Here is an 18,449-nt window from a genome sequence, read left to right as displayed (position 1 = left end):
CCAGGCCAATGCATGAATTGAAAACATGTTGTGTATCCTTAATAGAAAAACATGAGGGTGTTTGATTAATGAGCTTTCACTTAACCCTCTTGGTCCTTTTCTCTATCTCTGCATGTGTGAATGTGTGTGTATGTGCACATGGGGGAATATGGATCCATACATATTCCAGGAACACAATGATGAGAGTAAGCACAGGGATGAACCAGGCTCTCGTCAGCAGCAATCACCTGGCCACAATGCAAGGTGTGTTTGTCCGACAAAATCGGTGTGTATCCAGATTATGGACGGTATTCTGACTTCTGATAAGCACGCGCAACACTGCCTGGCGTAAATCATGACTTGGTGTCAATAGGATACAATTTTGAGTTAAGCGTGCAGATCTCAAGTCAGAAAAGAGGACGTCCCTCCATTTGCCATCATTTCAACATGCGAATTCAGATCAGTTGAAATTGCATGTCTTCACACCATCCCATTCCATCCATATCACCACCAAGTAGATCATGGGAGTGTCGTGTGTGTCTGTGTGTATGTGCCAGGTGTTTTTCTGTAAGCTCTGACTGACTAAGCTCTCCTTGCTCTACTCATACTATGTTCTCTCATCTGTTGCAATGTCACACCTTTATCATCACCATCCTTCATCTCACCATGTCATCAGTTACAGTGTCACCCAAATCGATGCCGATGTATCTCTGGTAGGTGTATTCACTTATTCTTTCTCCTCTACCTTTCTCTTCCCCCACCAATCCTTCCACCTGCCTCTCTCACCCCGTCCCCTGTAACTCTATCATGGTTCAGCTCTGGCTGCCAGTGGTGGGCAGCTGCCCATTTCCAGTCTTGAGGCCGGAGGTCAGATGATCCTGGGCGGGGCGGGAGTTCGCCCCTCCCTATTCCTCAACCGCCACACCCTCCTGCCTATGGCGTCCCACCAAGTCGGCGTGGGTTTGGTCGGCGGTCCCAGGGGAGCATCTCCACCCCCCGGCGCCAGTGGGATGGACGTCGACTCCTGCTCCGCCTCTCCCTGCTCCAGCCCCGCCTCCTTCGGCTCGTTCAGCGAAGCCTCACCGCCGCCGCTTGACGGGGCCATGGCCGAGTGACGACGACACAACCCAAAGGATCCTATCAGAAGGAGGAGGAGGAGTTTTAGTGGAGCTTTACAGAAACACCTCACCTTTCAACCAAAGCCATCTCTCTCTCCCTCCATTTGTCGTCTCCGCTCTCTCTCCCGGAGTCTTTCAAAGCCAAAAAAAATACACAGATTGAAAGAGGAAGAAGAGAGCGAGGAAGAATGGAGAGGAGGAGAGAACAGGAGAACGGTGGAGATTTAAACCAAAAAATATATATCTATACAGTTGGAGAGGTGGCATTGTGGAACACAGTGAATGCTAATGTACATTTACTCCTTTCTCTGGAAAAGAAGAAATGAGCTGAAAAACCTGATGAAAAAGAGGGCAGGGATGACAACTGAACTAAGACTGAGAGAGAGATGGGTGGCAAGGACAGGAAAAGAAGGAAAGAAAAGACTTTCAACAAGCTTCAGCAGATGGATGGAAAGAAAATCACGTTTTTAAAAAACCTACAGGGGAAAAACACACAAAGACAAAAATGACAAACATTCCACAATCTCCAAAACCGAAATACCAAAAACTGAAACCAAAAAAACGGAGAGAAAAGCTTTACTTAAAAGACTTATGATTCTGATCTGTCCAGGATCAGCACATCAACCACACTTAACAAGGCCAAAAACATGTATCATTTCATCATAATATATAATTTTAAAGTTTTGTTTTCAACACTTTTACAACGCATATTTTTAGTATTTTATATGATTTGAGCTTTGGGTTATGTCATAGCAAATGATTTGATATAGATATCTTAGTAGTGTCAGTCCTCCCACATATCTCTACCTACCTCTCTAGTGGCTCTACAGTTTTAACCTAGTTACAGTATTAAACTGTGTTGTGGATTTAGCAGTCACCTCAGACTAATAACAATTAGTAACTTTCCAACTTATTTTGTGGTTTATTTTCTTATTTCTGATTTTTCTAATGATCATCGTAATTATAATCATCATCATTAGGGTTATTATCTTCAATATTTGTTTAATATGATGAGATATTTTTCTTTTTCTAGGCAGGTCAGTTAAGAACATCTTATTTACAATGACGGCCTACCCCGACCAAACCCGGATGACGCTTGGCCAATTGTGCGCCGCCCTATGGGACTCCCAATCACGGCCGGTTGTGATACAGCCTGGATATTATTGCCTCCTTTGTTTCATAACTTATTTTATACAGTGGATTCAAATTATTGACACCCTTGATAAAGATGAGCAATAATGACTCTGTAAAATTAATTACTAAAATACTGGGCTATATTGTATGCAAAATAAAATGGGAAGATATGTTATACAAATAATTGCTCAGAGAAAGAGATTCTGTTTAACAAGCAATACAAAAAAATACAAATAAAGATAGGGGTCAAAATTATTGGCACCCCTGTTTTCAATACTCCAGCATCCTCCCCTTGTGAGGATAAGGACGCTGAGCCTTTTTCTAAAATGTTTTATGATATTGGAGAACACGTTGGGAGGGATCTTTGACCATTTCTCCATACAGAATCTCTCCAGATCCTTGATATAATTTGTCTGCGCTTATGGCCTTCCATCTTCAATTCAAACCACAGGTTTTCAATGGGGTTCAAGTGTGGAGACTGAGATGGCCATAGCAAAATGTTGATGTGTGGTCAATTAACCATTTCTTTATGGATTTTGATTAGTGATTGGGGTTATTGTCTTGCTGGAATAGTCCCATAACATCAATGATCCACCACCCTATTTTACCATATGAGGAATGTTTTCACCACTGGTGTGCGTGGCCAAAGAGATTCATTTTCATGTTATCTGAATATAGAGCTCTTTGGCCAAGCACACCAGTGGTGGGTTTGGTGTTGAAAACCGAAGCATATGCGTAAAAGTACCTCATACCAATGGTAAAATATGGTGGTGGATCTTTGATGTTATGGGACTATTTTGCTTCCACTGGTCCTGGGGCCCTTGTTTTAAGGTCAACGGCATCATGAACTTTACCAAGTACCAGGGCATTTTAACCGAAAACCCGGTTGCCTCTGCCAGGAGGCTGACACTTGGCAGCAAGTGGAACTTCCAGCAAGACAATAACCCCAAGCGCTAATCAAAATCCACATAGAAATGGTTAATTGACCACAAAATCAACATTTTGCAATGGCCATCTCAGTCTCCGGACTTGAATCCCATTGAAAAACTGTTGTTTGAAGGCTCAGTGTAGTTATCCTCGCAAGGGGAGGGTGCTAGAGTATTTTAAACATTCATTCTGACCACTATCTTTTTTAGATTTTATTTTATTACATGTTAAAAAATATATATTTCTCTGAGAAATTGTATTAGTGTAAAATATAATTTCTCCAGGTTTAAAAAAAATATTTAAAAAAATAGCTTAGTATTTTTATAATTTATTTTATACCGTTTTTTAAATCACCTTTATCAAGGGTGCCAATAAGGATGGACCTGACTGTATATGAACACCAAAATGTACTCTACTGCCTGTTGCTTCAAACACACACACACACACACACACACACACACACACACACACACACACACACACACACACACACACACACACACACACACACACACACACACACACACACACACACACACACACACACACACACACACACACACACACACTACACTAGAATGTATTGAGATGTTGAACTAAAATAGTCCTTTATGCCTTTCATTATATTTGTTTGCCTGTTTTTTTTATATACACTACTGTTCAAAAGTTTGGGGTCACTTAGAAATGTCCTTGTTTTTGAAAGAAAAGCTATTTTTGTCTATTAAAATAACATCAAATTGATCAGAAATTCAGTGTAGACATTGTTAATGTTGTAAATGACTATTGTAGTAGGAAACGGCAGATTTTTAATGGAATATCTACATAGGCGTACAGAGGCCCATTATCAGCAACCATCACTCCAGTGTTCCAATGGCACCTTGTGTTAGCTAATCCAAGTTTATCATTTTTAAAGGCTGATTGGTCATTAGAAAACCCTTTTGCAATTATGTTAGCACTGCTGAAAACTTGTTTTGATTTAATAATAAAACGGGCCTTCTTTAGACTAGTTGAGTATCTGGAGCATCGGCATTTGTGGGTTCGATTACAGGCTCAAAATGGCCAGAAACAAAGCACTTTCTTCTGAAACTCATCAGTCTATTCTTGTTCTGAGAAATGAAGGCTATTCCATGCAAGAAATTGCCAAGAAACTGAAAATGTAGTACAACGCTGTATACTACTGTGTACTACTACTTCTAATCAATTTGATGTTAATTTAATGGATAAATCATTTGCTTTTCTTTCAAAAACAAATACATTTCTAAGTGACCCCAAACTTTTGAACGGTAGTGTATATAATTTCCATATAATTCCACCAACTTCATATCATTCACTTCCAGTCAGTCACTCTTGGATACCAAAGCATTGTTTCTCCCGACTGGAAGAGCCGGGAAACAAGTGTTCAGACAGAAACCTCAGCAGTGTCAAAAACCAAACCATCAATAACAGGACGACTCCACACCAAAACAAAAGTGACAGCGTCCCTCCCAGTCCCCAACCCCCTGCCCTCCATCCCTTCTGTCCCTCTCCTTTGCCTCGAAAGATGGGGTGAAAGGGCCAAAAAAGAAGAGAAGAAAACAAGAAGACGACCCAGAGAAGTCAAAGGCAAAAAAAAGGATCTGTTGAAAACTGCAGGGGAAAACCGAGGAGAAAGCTGGAACGGAGGACCCAAACCAAAAAAGAACCTAACCAAAACCTCCGTATGAGCAACTAAACTGAACAGATAAGAAACCAAAAACCAAATACAACACGTTGTAGACAAAGAGGAGGAGGAAGAGAGAGGGAGGGGTCAAGCCCTGTCTGTCTGTCACAGTCTGAGACAGAGGCTTTCCCTCTCATTCTCTCCTCCCTCCTCCATTTGTGACCTCCTTTGTTCACCCTTTTCCTGGACGGAATAGCTAATGACCTCGTGGAACTGATTTTTAAAATATATATTTTTCGTTTTTGCTTTTCATGGTCTGTCTGTCGATTGCTGTATGACTTTGTCTCATTGCTTTCTACTTGACTGGGTGATTTATTGCCTATTTTCCTATCTTGTCTGGGTTATTTTTTGTTGTTGTGCTTTTTTTCATTAGGTGGTTGGAAAGAATACTGTGAAAATGTAGCTTCCAAATCTTTCTTTGATCAAGAATGTCGTGAAGAAGCCAAAACTGAATACCAAAAGTGAAACTTTTTGACACAGACATACCAAATACCAACCAAACCAATGCACAATTGTCAGAGAGGAACAGTTGGATAACTGTGTTTGTGCTAGGTTTTCTGGATAGATGTATAGAAAGACTGGTAGAGCAAGAAAGGTACTGTGCGAGCGTGTGCATTCAGGCATGCTTCCATACATGATTGCCCGTATACCTGTGTGTGAGATATGGATGGTGTGTATGTGACAGGAGAGGAAAAGTGAGATCGAATGAGTGTGTGGAAAGATTTATTCTCTTGCATATTAACCAACCCATAAAGATTCAGTACACACTGTTCTGTCTAGTGTACCACAGAATAGTGTTTGATAAAGGCATGGAACTTCACGAGTGAAATGAAGAATACTTGGGCACATATAGGCAGATATTAAAGGCAACCAATGATAATATTGTGGGCAGGGGCGGGCGGAAATCAACTGAAAACCAGTTGACAGACACTTTTAGAGGGGATGTATCTGTTAGTGCTTCAATAGATTTTGTAGGAAAAAATCTATATGTTCTACTGCTTATTTATTGCTAATGTATAAAAGGCTGTGAAGTGATCCTTGATACAAATGTTGATGATAACAATGACTTGATTTTAGACCAAAAGCTTTAAACTATCTCTCTGGGGATCTTTGTTTGAAGATGTGTATTTATTCATGTTCAGGGGAGGATACATTTCTTTGCAAATGATTTGTACGTTATGAACTCTCACCTGTTTATTTATTGATTCATTCGTTTATGTAATGTATTTGTTCTATTTCTGGATTGGGACCTTTTGAGGTTCTATTTTGGAGAGAGGTGATCTTGAGATTAAGACAAGAAGACAAAATGCTTTAAAACACAAAGAAAAGGGCAGAGCTTTAAAACAAAAAGTGAAACCAAATGTAAAGACTGTGGGTGTCATCTCATTGCCCATGTCAACTGATTAAAACCCTAACCTAACGGAGAGGAAGAGAGGGAGAGCCTATCAAACTCATCCATGAAATGGGTACATTTTAGAGTTACAGTGGCCCCTGAATTTTCTCCTTTCTCTTTTCTGCTTACACCTGTGAGTGTCAATAGGAGTTCAGACACGTCTAGATGTTCACACTTTCTCCAGCTCGCCCTCTCTCTCTCTCTCTCTCTCTCTCTCTCTCTCTCTCTCTCTCTCTCTCTCTCTCTCTCTCTCTCTCTCTCTCTCTCTCTCTCTCTCTCTCTCTCTCTCTCTCTCTCTCTCTCTCTCTCTCTCTCTCTCTCTCTCTCTCTCTCTCTCTCGCTGTCTGGTCCCGTCTTTCATTTCAAGGCGAGGGCGACGTCATATATACCTCGTATTCTTTGATGAAAAACCAAATAGACAGAAGCTTTAATAAGACGTGTGACCCTGGTCGTCTTGGCTCAGGAGAGGGATACAAGAAGTGGCCTGGCTATTGAGTTTGATGAACAAGCCTTTAGAACACTTTATTTTTAAACGGTTAAAAAAAAAAAAGTTTGTAGGCAGTTTCCTCTGTTTTATAGGTCACTCCTCAGAAGTAGATGCACCACTCCTCTCTCCTTCAGTGGGTCTTTGATTTCTGTTGACAATGTTGTGAGGGTACTGGAGGTGTTTATGGCAATGTTTCTTCTGAGAAGGTGTGTGTGGGATATTAACATGATGCTAATACTGTACAGTATGTGTGCCTGTGTAGGGCTCTCCTGTGGTGGACCGAGAATGATACCAAAGTCAAACCACCACAGTGAGACCACACACACAAAACACTCACTCACACACACAGTTAATCCATGTGTATATAAACATTCAGGAGTCTTCATAAAGACTGTAAATGCTACATTATGGTGTTTATTACCCTTCATTGACATCAAAAGACATACTACTGTCTTCAAGAGCACTTAATGCTATGAAGCAATGCGCCTTGAATTGTGACCATTTTATACTGTAGTTATAAGTGGCTATGAATGTTTGTTTTATGTGCTTATTAAGAATATCCTCAATTTATAGGTCTCCATGAACTAAGATATTTCTTTGGCCTTGAGAACACAAATATGTCTGAACGTCACATCAAATCAAAGTGGATATAGTAAAAGAGAGAACAAACAGTGAATTTGGCACATATTCTTTGTTTATTTTTGAAACATATTTTTTTCTACAGTACAGCTTAAATCCAAAGGTAATTTCATTAGTACGGCAAAGAAAGATTTTACTAATGAAAACCTCAATAGTGAAAACCAAAGAACTCCACCAACCTTTTTACACATAAAAAAATCCCATTTTTCTTTTTGATGGTAAAACATCAAAAAGTTCTCTTTAATACAATGTTTGATGATGATGATAACTATGATGCTGATGATGATAACTAAAACACTGCTCTCTAACTTTGTATCTGTTACGACCCATTTAATTTCTGTTTGTGAGTAACCTGCTTTTACCTCAAGTTTCTCTCTGAGTTAGTAACCCCTTTTTTAAATTTTGTTCCCAACTGTTAGCCTGTCCCTTATTCATCGCTATGGGTGTGCCTGTTGTTTGGGGGGGAGGGGGACAAATGAAACAGTAAGTGTTAGGAATAAAGTGCGAATTTAGACCAATCTGTCCATGTCTTTTATTTATTTGCCCTCTTGGTGTTCAAAACCAGTTATTAAATGTCTTACATATGACTAAAAAGATATTTTTGCAGTGCCAGTATGTAGATTTAAAGTAGGATTTTGAACTCAATTTGAAGCTGAGTTCAATCAGTTAACAGTTAACATTGTTTTATTGAAAAAAGGGATCCAAATGGGTATTTATGCATCAGGAGAAGAATAAAGTATATTGTCTTCTCCCTGAAACCCTATTACCGGTTTTGGTCAAGAAAGCCCTAAGTCGGTGAACTCATGAATAACTGTCTATATGCAAAATAGAGTCCTTGATAAGAGTAGATACACAAAGAAAAGTAGGTTAGAGGTCCAATGTCTCTAGACTAGATACACTACATGAACAAAAGTATGTGGACACCTGCCTCTCTGAACATCTCATTACTAAATCATGGGCATTAATATGGAGTTTGTCCCCTCTTTGCTGCGATAATACCCTCCACTCTTCTGGGAAGGCTTTCAACTAGTTGTTGGAACATTGTTGCGGGCCATTGCTTCCATTCAGCCACACGAGCATTAGTGAGGTCCGGCACTGATGTTGGGCAATTACGCCTAGCTCACAGTCTGCGTTTCTATTCATCCCAAAGGTGTTCGATGGGGGCTCTGTGCAGCCCAGTCAAGTTATTCCGCACCAATCTCAACAAACCATTTCTGTATGGACCTTTCTTTGTGAACGGGGGCATTGTCATGCTGAAACAGGAAAGGGCCTTCCCCAAACTGTTGCCACAAAGTTAGAAGCACAGTATCGTCTAGAATGTCATACAGTATGCTGTAACGTTAAGATTTCCCTTCACTGGAACTAAGGGGCCTAGCAACGAACCATGGAAAACAGCCTCAGACCATTATTCCTCCTCCACAGTTAGCACTATGCTTTGGGGCAGGAAGTGTTCTCTTGGTTATCCATCAAACCCAGATTCTGTTATGCTGGTGAATGAGGACCCAAAAGCGACTTAACGAAAACAGAGTCTTTATTCCAGTATATGACAAAAGTAATAATCCTGGATATATCAAGGAGAAAACAAAACAGGAAAACTGAAATCCACTTGTAGTAGCGAGGACTGACTGGAGACTCGACCATAGACTGCAGGTTGCTTCGGGAAGGCACCGACCGTAGCAGACTAAGACACCTGCTCACACGCAGCATCTGAAGAAGGTAAAACACGACAGGGCGAGACAAGGACACAGAACAGCGAACATCATACAAGGATCCGACAAGGACAGAAGCGGAAAACAGAGGGAGAAATAGTGGCTCTAATCAGAGGGCAACATAGGGGACAGGTGTGAAAAGAGTAAATGAGGTAGTAGGAGAATGAGGAACAGCTGGGAGCAGGAACGGAACGATAGGGAGAGAGAGCGAGAGAGGGAGAGAGGGAGGGGAAGAGAGGGATAGAAAGAGGGAAAGAACCTAATAAGACCAGCAGAGGGAAACTAATAGAAGGGAAGCACAGAGACAAGACATGATAACCAATGACAAAACATGACAGTATCCCCCCACTCACCGAGCGCCTCCTGGCGCACTCGAGGAGGAACCCTGGCGGCAACGGAGGAAATCATCAATCAACGAACGGTCCAGCACGTCCCGAGATGGGACCCAACTCCTCTCCTCAGGACCGTAACCCTCCCAATCCACTAAGTACTGGTGACCACGTCCCCGAGAACGCATGTCCATGATCTTCCGTACCTTGTAAATAGGTGCGCCCTCGACAAGGACGGGGGGAGACGAACGGGGCGCGAAGAAAGGGCTTGACACAGGAGACATGGAAGACAGGGTGGACGCGACGAAGATGTCGCGGAAGAAGCAGTCGCACAGCGACAGGATTGACGACCTGGGAGACACGGAACGGACCAATGAACCGCGGAGTTAACTTGCGAGAAGCTGTCGTAAGGGGAAGGTTACGAGTGGAAAGCCACACTCTATGGCCGCGACAATACCTAGGACTCTTAATCCTACGTTTATTGGCGGCTCTCACAGTCTGCGCCCTGTAACGGCAAAGTGCAGACCTCACCCTCCTCCAGGTGCGCTCACAACGTTGGACAAACGCCTGAGCGGAGGGAACGCTGGACTCGGCGAGCTGGGACGAGAACAGAGGAGGCTGGTACCCCAGACTACTCTGAAACGGAGATAGCCCGGTAGCAGACGAAGGAAGCGAGTTGTGAGCGTATTCTGCCCAGGGGAGCTGTTCTGCCCAAGACGCAGGGTTTCGAAAAGAAAGGCTGCGTAATATGCGACCAATCGTCTGATTGGCCCTTTCTGCTTGACCGTTAGACTGGGGATGAAAACCGGAAGAGAGACTGACGGAAGCACCAATCAAACGACAGAACTCCCTCCAAAACTGTGACGTGAATTGCGGACCTCTGTCTGAAACGGCGTCTAACGGGAGGCCATGAATTCTGAACACATTCTCAATGATGATTTGTGCCGTCTCCTTAGCGGAAGGAAGCTTAGCGAGGGGAATGAAATGTGCCGCCTTAGAGAACCTATCGACAACCGTAAGAATCACAGTCTTCCCCGCAGACGAAGGCAGACCGGTAATGAAGTCTAAGGCGATGTGAGACCATGGTCGAGAAGGAATGGGAAGCGGTCTGAGACGACCGGCAGGAGGAGAGTTACCTGACTTAGTCTGCGCGCAGTCCGAACAAGCAGCCACGAAACGGCGCGTGTCACGCTCCTGAGTAGGCCACCAAAACCGCTGGCGAATAGAAGCAAGTGTACCCCAAATGCCGGGGTGGCCAGCTAACTTGGCAGAGTGAGCCCACTGAAGAACAGCCAGACGAGTAGAAACAGGAACGAAAAGAAGGTTACTAGGACAAGCGCGCGGCGACGCAGTGTGAGTGAGTGCTTGCTTAACCTGTCTCTCAATTCCCCAGACAGTCAACCCGACAACACGCCCATCAGGAAGAATCCCCTCGGGATCGGTAGAAGCCACAGAAGAACTAAAGAGACGGGATAAGGCATCAGGCTTGGTGTTCTTATTACCCGGGCGATAAGAAATCACGAACTCGAAACGAGCGAAAAACAACGCCCAACGAGCTTGACGTGCATTAAGTCGTTTGGCAGAACGGATGTACTCAAGGTTCTTATGGTCAGTCCAAACGACAAAAGGAACGGTCGCCCCCTCCAGCCACTGTCGCCATTCGCCTAGGGCTAAGCGGATGGCGAGCAGTTCGCGGTTACCCACATCATAGTTGCGTTCCGATGGCGACAGGCGATGAGAAAAATAAGCGCAAGGATGGACCTTATCGTCAGACTGGAAGCGCTGGGATAGAATGGCTCCCACGCCCACCTCTGAAGCATCAACCTCGACAATGAATTGTTTAGTGACGTCAGGAGTAACAAGGATAGGAGCGGATGTAAAACGCTTCTTGAGGAAATCAAAAGCTCCCTGGGCGGAACCGGACCACTTAAAGCATGTCTTGACAGAAGTAAGAGCTGTGAGTGGGGCAGCAACTTGACCGAAATTACGAATGAAACGCCGATAGAAATTAGCGAAACCTAGAAAGCGCTGCAACTCGACACGTGACCTTGGAACGGGCCAATCACTGACAGCCTGGACCTTAGCGGGATCCATCTGAATGCCTTCAGCGGAAATAACAGAACCGAGAAATGTGACAGAGGAGACATGAAAGGCGCACTTCTCAGCCTTCACGTAGAGACAATTCTCTAAAAGGCGTTGGAGTACACGTCGAACGTGCTGAACATGAATCTCGAGTGACTGTGAAAAAATCAGGATATCGTCAAGGTAGACAAAAACAAAGATGTTCAGCATGTCTCTCAGTACATCATTAACTAATGCCTGAAAAACAGCTGGAGCATTAGCGAGACCGAACGGCAGAACCCGGTACTCAATATGCCCTAACGGAGTGTTAAACGCCATTTTCCACTCGTCCCCCTCTCTGATGCGCACGAGATGGTAAGCGTTACGAAGGTCCAACTTAGTAAAGAACCTGGCTCCCTGCAGAATCTCGAAGGGTGACGACATAAGGGGAAGCGGATAACGATTCTTAACCGTTATGTCATTCAGCCCTCGATAATCCACGCAGGGGCGCAGAGTACCGTCCTTCCTCTTAACAAAACAAAACCCCGCTCCGGCGGGAGAGGAAGAAGGCACTACGGTGCCGGCGTCGAGAGAAACAGACAAATAATCCTCGAGAGCCTTACGCTCGGGAGCCGACAGAGAGTATAGTCTACCCCGAGGGGGATTGGTCCCCGGAAGGAGATCAATACTACAATCATACGACCGGTGAGGAGGAAGGGAGTTGGCTCTGGACCGACTGAAGACCGTGCGCAGATCATGATATTCCTCCGGCACTCCTGTCAAATCACCAGGTTCCTCCGGAGAAGAGGGGACAGAAGAAACAGGAGGGATAGCAGACATTAAACACTTCACATGACAAGAAACATTCCAGGATAGGATAGAATTACTAGACCAATTAATAGAAGGATTATGACATACTAGCCAGGGATGACCCAAAACAACAGGTGTAAAAGGTGAACGAAAAATCAAAAAGGAAATGGTCTCACTGTGGTTACCAGATACTGTGAGGGTTAAAGGTAGTGTCTCATATCTGATACTGGGGAGAAGACTACCATCTAAGGCGAACATGGGCGTGGGCTTCCCTAACTGTCTGAGAGGAATGTCATGTTTCCGAGCCCATGCTTCGTCCATAAAACAACCCTCAGCCCCAGAGTCTATCAAGGCACTGCATGAAGCAGCCGAACCAGTCCAGCGTAGATGGACCGACAAGGTAGTACAGGATCTTGATGGAGAGACCTGAGTAGTAGCGCTCACCAGTAGCCCTCCGCTTACTGATGAGCTCTGGCTTTTACTGGACATGAATTGACAAAATGTCCAGCAGAACCGCAATAGAGGCAAAGGCGGTTGGTGATCCTCCGTTCCCTCTCCTTAGTCGAGATGCGAATACCTCCCAGCTGCATGGGCTCAGTCTCTGAGCCGGAGGGAGGAGATGGTTGCGATGCGGAGAGGGGGAACACCGTTAACGCGAGCTCTCTTCCACGAGCTCGGTGACGAAGATCTACCCGTCGTTCTATGCGGATGGCGAGTGCAATCAAAGAGTCCACGCTGGAAGGAACCTCCCGGGAGAGAATCTCATCCTTAACCTCAGCGTGGAGTCCCTCCAGAAAACGAGCGAGCAACGCCGGCTCGTTCCAGTCACTAGAGGCAGCAAGAGTGCGAAACTCTATAGGGTAATCCGTTATGGATCGATCACCTTGGCATAGAGAAGCCAGGGCCCTAGAAGCCTCCCTACCAAAAACTGAACGATCAAAAACCCGTATCATCTCCTCTTTAAAGTTCAGATAATTGTTAGAACACTCAGCCCTTGCCTCCCAGATAGCTGTGCCCCACTCTCGAGCCCGACCAGTAAGGAGTGAAATGACGTAAGCAATCCGAGCTCTCTCTCTTGAGTATGTGTTGGGTTGGAGAGAAAACACAATATCACACTGGGTGAGAAAGGAGCGGCACTCAGTGGGCTGCCCAGAGTAACATGGTGGGTTATTAACCCTAGGTTCCGGAGACTCGGAAGACCAGTAAGTAGCTGGTGGCACGAGACGAAGACTCTGAAACTGTCCTGAGAGGTCGGAAACCTGAGCGACCAGGGTCTCAACGGCATGACGAGCAGCAGACAATTCCTGCTCGTGTCTGCCGAGCATAGCTCCCTGGATCTCGACGGCAGTGTTACGAGAATCCGTAGTCGCTGGGTCCATTCTTGGTCGGATCCTTCTGTTATGCTGGTGAATGAGGACCCAAAAGCGACTTAACGAAAACAGAGTCTTTATTCCAGTAAATGACAAAAGTAATAATCCTGGATATATCAAGGAGAAAACAAAACAGGAAAACTGAAATCCACTCGTCAGTAGCGAGGACTGACTGGAGACTCGACCATAGACTGCAGGTTGCTTCGGGAAGGCACCGACCGTAGCAGACTAAGACACCTGCTCACACGCAGCATCTGAAGAAGGTAAAACACGACAGGGCGAGACAAGGACACAGAACAGCGAACATCATACAAGGATCCGACAAGGACAGAAGCGGAAAACTGTGGGAGAAATAGTGGCTCCAATCAGAGGGCAAAATAGGGGACAGGTGTGAAAAGAGTAAATGAGGTAGTAGGAGAATGAGGAACAGCTGGGAGCAGGAACGGAACGATAGGGAGAGAGAGCGAGAGAGGGAGAGAGGGAGGGGAAGAGAGGGATAGAAAGAGGGAAAGAACCTAATAAGACCAGCAGAGGGAAACGAATAGAAGGGAAGCACAGAGACAAGACATGATAACCAATGACAAAACATGACAGATTCGTCCATCAGATTGCCAAATGGTGATGTGTGATTCGTCATGCCAGAGAAAGTGTTTCTTTCCACTGCTCCAGAATCCAATGATGTCGAGCTTTACACCACTCCAGCCGATGCTTAGCATTGCGCATGTTGATCATAGGCTTGTGTGTAGCTGCTCGGTCATGAAGCTCCCGATGAAGCTCCCGACAAACAGTTATTGTGCTGACTTTGCTTCCAGAGGCAGTGTGGAACTCTGTAGTGAGTTACGCGCTTCAGCACTCGGCGGTCCTGTTCTGTGAGCTTGTGTGGCCTACCACTTCGCGGCTGTGCCGTTGTTGCTCCTAGACGTTTCCACTTCACAATACCAGTACTTATAATTGACTGAGGCAGCTCTAGCAGGGCAGAAATGTGAAGATCTGACTTGTTGGAAAGGTGGCATCCTATGACGGTGCCACGTTGAAAGTCACTGAGCTCTTCAGTAAGGCCATTCTACTGCCAATGTTTGTCTATGGAGATTGCATGGCTGTGTGCTCGATTTTCTACACCTGTCAGCAACAGGTGTGGCTGAAATAGCCAAATCCACTCATTTGAAGGGGTGTCCACATACTTTGTGTATATATATATTATATAAATAATCAGTGCCGTTTAAGATGAGGGAGGACAATATTTTTTCATGAACATGGCCTTATTTCTATTACATTGGATGACTGTCATTCATATTGCATTCACTCAGTTCAATGTAATATGGATAGGTTTAGGCTACTACAGGATACTCAAATTTTCCCTATACCTATCATGATGTTGCGACAAACTAGCCTATGAATAAAAGTTTGCAACATAGGTGCACACTGGTCGAGAGACAAATTTGAGGTGACAGACAGTGACACATGGACAGATGGTGACATTCAATACCACCTTGCACACTCTTGCCTGCATCTAGCTGATCTATGGTGTAATCGTTGGTCCAACAGTTGCAAACAAGAACTTCTATTGGACAAATTCAGGTATGTTTATTCTCGTTTTGTCCCGTTTAGGAAACATTTTTCAACAGAATCAGCGGAATAAATACATCCCTGATCACGCGTAAACACAGTTCACTTTCATAGTAGTCAAGTTGTATTCCTTCTCTCATCTATGCGCTCTCACCTCTTCCCATTGCTTGTGTACTTCAATGCACTTCACATCAACTGTATGTCACCAAACGAAAAAACCTTTCCAAGCCTAACCGCTACACACAGTCTACATCGTTTTCACCATCTAAAGTAACGTCATAGTCAGCATAGCATAGCTATTAGTAAACCCGCTACAAACATGCAGTAATGTTACAGTAAAAAGTCAGTATGCACTTACACCGGCGGGCCCAGGTGGCAATAAATGAGTAAAACCAAAAGCTTACCTTGAGTTCCAGTGTTGTGTTGGATAGTCATAGCCAGCTAGCTAACATAGCATCCCTCTGTAGGCTGAACCAGCTAGCTGCATTTTCTAGCTAAGTAAGTGAAACTGAAAGTGAGAAGAAAAAAATGACACTCTATTTCTCAAAACTCTTCAACTGTTGTCTTTCTTTCTCTTTGAGTCAACTACTCACCACATTTTATGCACTGCAGTGCTAGCTAGCTGTAGCTTATGCTTTCAGTACTAGATTAGTTATCTGATCCTTTGATTGGGTGGACAACATGTTAGTTCGTGCTGCAAGAGCTCTGATAGGTTGGAGGACATCCTTTGGAAGTTGTCATTTATTACTGTGTAAGTGTATGGAAGGGGGTGAGAACCATGAGCCTCCTAGGTTTTGTATTGAAGTCAATGTACCCAGAGGAGGATGGAAGCTAGCTGTCCTCCGACTACACCATGGTGCTACCCTACAGAGTGCTGTTGAGGATCCTGTAGATCTTCATTGCAAAACAGTGTGTTTAAATACATTTTTTGGTGACGTGATTATATTTAGTATAGTTTTATCTAAAAAGGATAACTTTTAAAATGTTTTAAAACATTTATTTTTATGAAATTCACTGAAAAGGATGGTCCTCCCCTTCCTCCTCTGAGTAGCCTCCACGTATGTATATATACTTTTAACCTCTTTCCACTGTTCAGTCATGCACGCTATTCTTACTTTATTTTGAAATAGGTGTAAGTTATTCAGGTATAATTTTATAACATCATCATGATTAACCCAAATTCAGCTATAGTATGCTATACCTACACTGTGGTTTAGAGTTTGGTCAGACTTTGTGCAGTCTTTCTAGTAAATTAGTGGGTGGCATAGTGTTTTTCAGTTTCAATCGAGGATATCGTGGATCGTCTGGGATTGATATACAATACTCATCCTACATGATGGATGATTTTGCCACCTTCTCCTCCCTCCTGAATCCTCCTCCCCCTCCCCCCACCTCCTCCCTCTCTGCAGATGACTTCGTCAACCATTTTGAAAAGAAGGTCGACGACATCCGATCCTCGTTTGCTAAGTCTAACGACACCGCTGGTTCTGCTCACACTGCCCTACCCTGTGCTCTGACCTCTTTCTCCCCACTCTCTCCAGATGAAATCTTGCGTCTTGTGACGGCCGGCCGCCCAACAACCTGCCCGCTCGACCCTATCCCCTCCTCTCTTCTCCAGACCATTTCCGGAGACCTTCTCCCTTACCTCACCTCGCTCATCAACTTATCCCTGACCGCTGGCTACGTCCCTTCCGTCTTCAAGAGAGCGAGAGTTGCACCCCTTCTGAAAAAACCTACACTCGATCCCTCCGATGTCAACAACTACAGACCAGTATCCCTTCTTTCTTTTCTCTCCAAAACTCTTGAACATGCCGTCCTTGGTCAGCTCTCCCGCTATCTCTCTCAGAATGACCTTCTTGATCCAAATCAGTCAGGTTTCAAGACTAGTCATTCAACTGAGACTGCTCTTCTCTGTATCACGGAGGCGCTCAGCACCGCTAAAGCTAACTCTCTCTCCTCTGCTCTCATCCTTCTAGACCTATCGGCTGCCTTCGGTACTGTGAACCATCAGATCCTCCTCTCCACCCTCTCCGAGTTGGGCATCTCCGGCGCGGCCCACGCTTGGATTGCGTCCTACCTGACAGGTCGCTCCTACCAGGTGGCGTGGCGAGAATCTGTCTCCTCACCACGCGCTCTCACCACTGGTGTCCCCCAGGGCTCTGTTCTAGGCCCTCTCCTATTCTCGCTATACACCAAGTCACTTGGCTCTGTCATAACCTCACATGGTCTCTCCTATCATTGCTATGCAGACGACACACAATTAATCTTCTCCTTTCCCACTTCTGATGACCAGGTGGCGAATTGCATCTCTGCATGTCTGGCAGACATATCAGTGTGGATGACGGATCACCACCTCAAGCTGAACTTCGGCAAGACGGAGCTGCTCTTCCTCCCGGGAAGGACTGCCCGTTCCATGATCTCGCCATCACGGTTGACAACTCCATTGTGTCCTCCTCCCAGAGCGCTAAGAACCTTGGCGTGATCCTGGACAACACCCTGTCGTTCTCAACTAACATCAAGGCGGTGGCCCGTTCCTGTAGGTTCATGCTCTACAACATCCGCAGAGTACGACCCTGCCTCACACAGGAAGCGGCGCAGGTCCTAATCCAGGCACTTGTCATCTCCCGTCTGGATTACTGCAACTCGCTGTTGGCTGGGCTCCCTGCCTGTGCCATTAAACCCCTACAACTCATCCAGAACGCCGCAGCCCGTCTAGTGTTCAACCTTCCCAAGTTCTCTCACGTCACCCCGCTCCTCCGCTCTCTCCACTGGCTTCCAGTTGAAGTTCGCATCCGCTACAAGATCATGGTGCTTGCCTACGGAGCTGTGAGGGGAACGGCACCTCAGTACCTCCAGGCTCTGATCAGGCCCTACACCCAAATAAGGGCACTGCGTTCATCCACCTCTGGCCTGCTCGCCTCCCTACCACTGAGGAAGTACAGTTCCCGCTCAGCCCAGTCAAAACTGTTCGCTGCTCTGGCTCCCCAATGGTGGAACAAACTCCCTCACGACGCCAGGACAGCGGAGTCAATCACCACCTTCCGGAGACACCTGAAACCCCACCTCTTTAAGGAATACCTAGGATAGGATAAAGTAATCCTTCTCACCCCCCTCCCCCCTTAAAATATTTAGATGCACTATTGTAAAGTGGTTGTTCCACTGGATGTCATAAGGTGAATGCACCAATTTGTAAGTCGCTCTGGATAAGAGCGTCTGCTAAATGACTTA

The 18,449-nt window shown here is 45.0% G+C and overlaps 1 protein-coding gene across 1 annotated transcript; it reads left to right on the top strand.

Annotated features, from left to right (window-relative positions):
- The first annotated feature begins 174 nt into the window (after window positions 1–174).
- LOC124013142 (POU domain, class 2, transcription factor 1-like) lies at window positions 175–2,501 on the top strand. Its single transcript, XM_046327335.1, has 2 exons — window positions 175–243; window positions 796–2,501. Exons 1-2 carry the CDS (start codon window positions 177–179, stop codon window positions 1,092–1,094), a joined length of 366 nt encoding a protein of 121 aa, XP_046183291.1. The 5' UTR covers window positions 175–176; the 3' UTR covers window positions 1,095–2,501.
- Window positions 2,502–18,449: the final 15,948 nt, after the last annotated feature.

This window comes from Oncorhynchus gorbuscha, linkage group LG24 (genome assembly GCF_021184085.1).
Source record: "Oncorhynchus gorbuscha isolate QuinsamMale2020 ecotype Even-year linkage group LG24, OgorEven_v1.0, whole genome shotgun sequence".
NCBI classification, from domain to species: Eukaryota; Metazoa; Chordata; class Actinopteri; order Salmoniformes; family Salmonidae; genus Oncorhynchus; species Oncorhynchus gorbuscha.
This window is presented reverse-complemented; position numbering and strand designations above follow the sequence as displayed.

Coding starts and splice junctions, on each gene's coding strand:
- LOC124013142 (XM_046327335.1), top strand. CDS start 177: ATGATGAGAGTAAGCACAGGGATGAACCAGGCTCTCGTCAGCAGCAAT. Junction 244..795: donor TCACCTGGCCACAATGCAAG/GTGTGTTTGTCC, acceptor ATCATGGTTCAG/CTCTGGCTGCCAGTGGTGGG.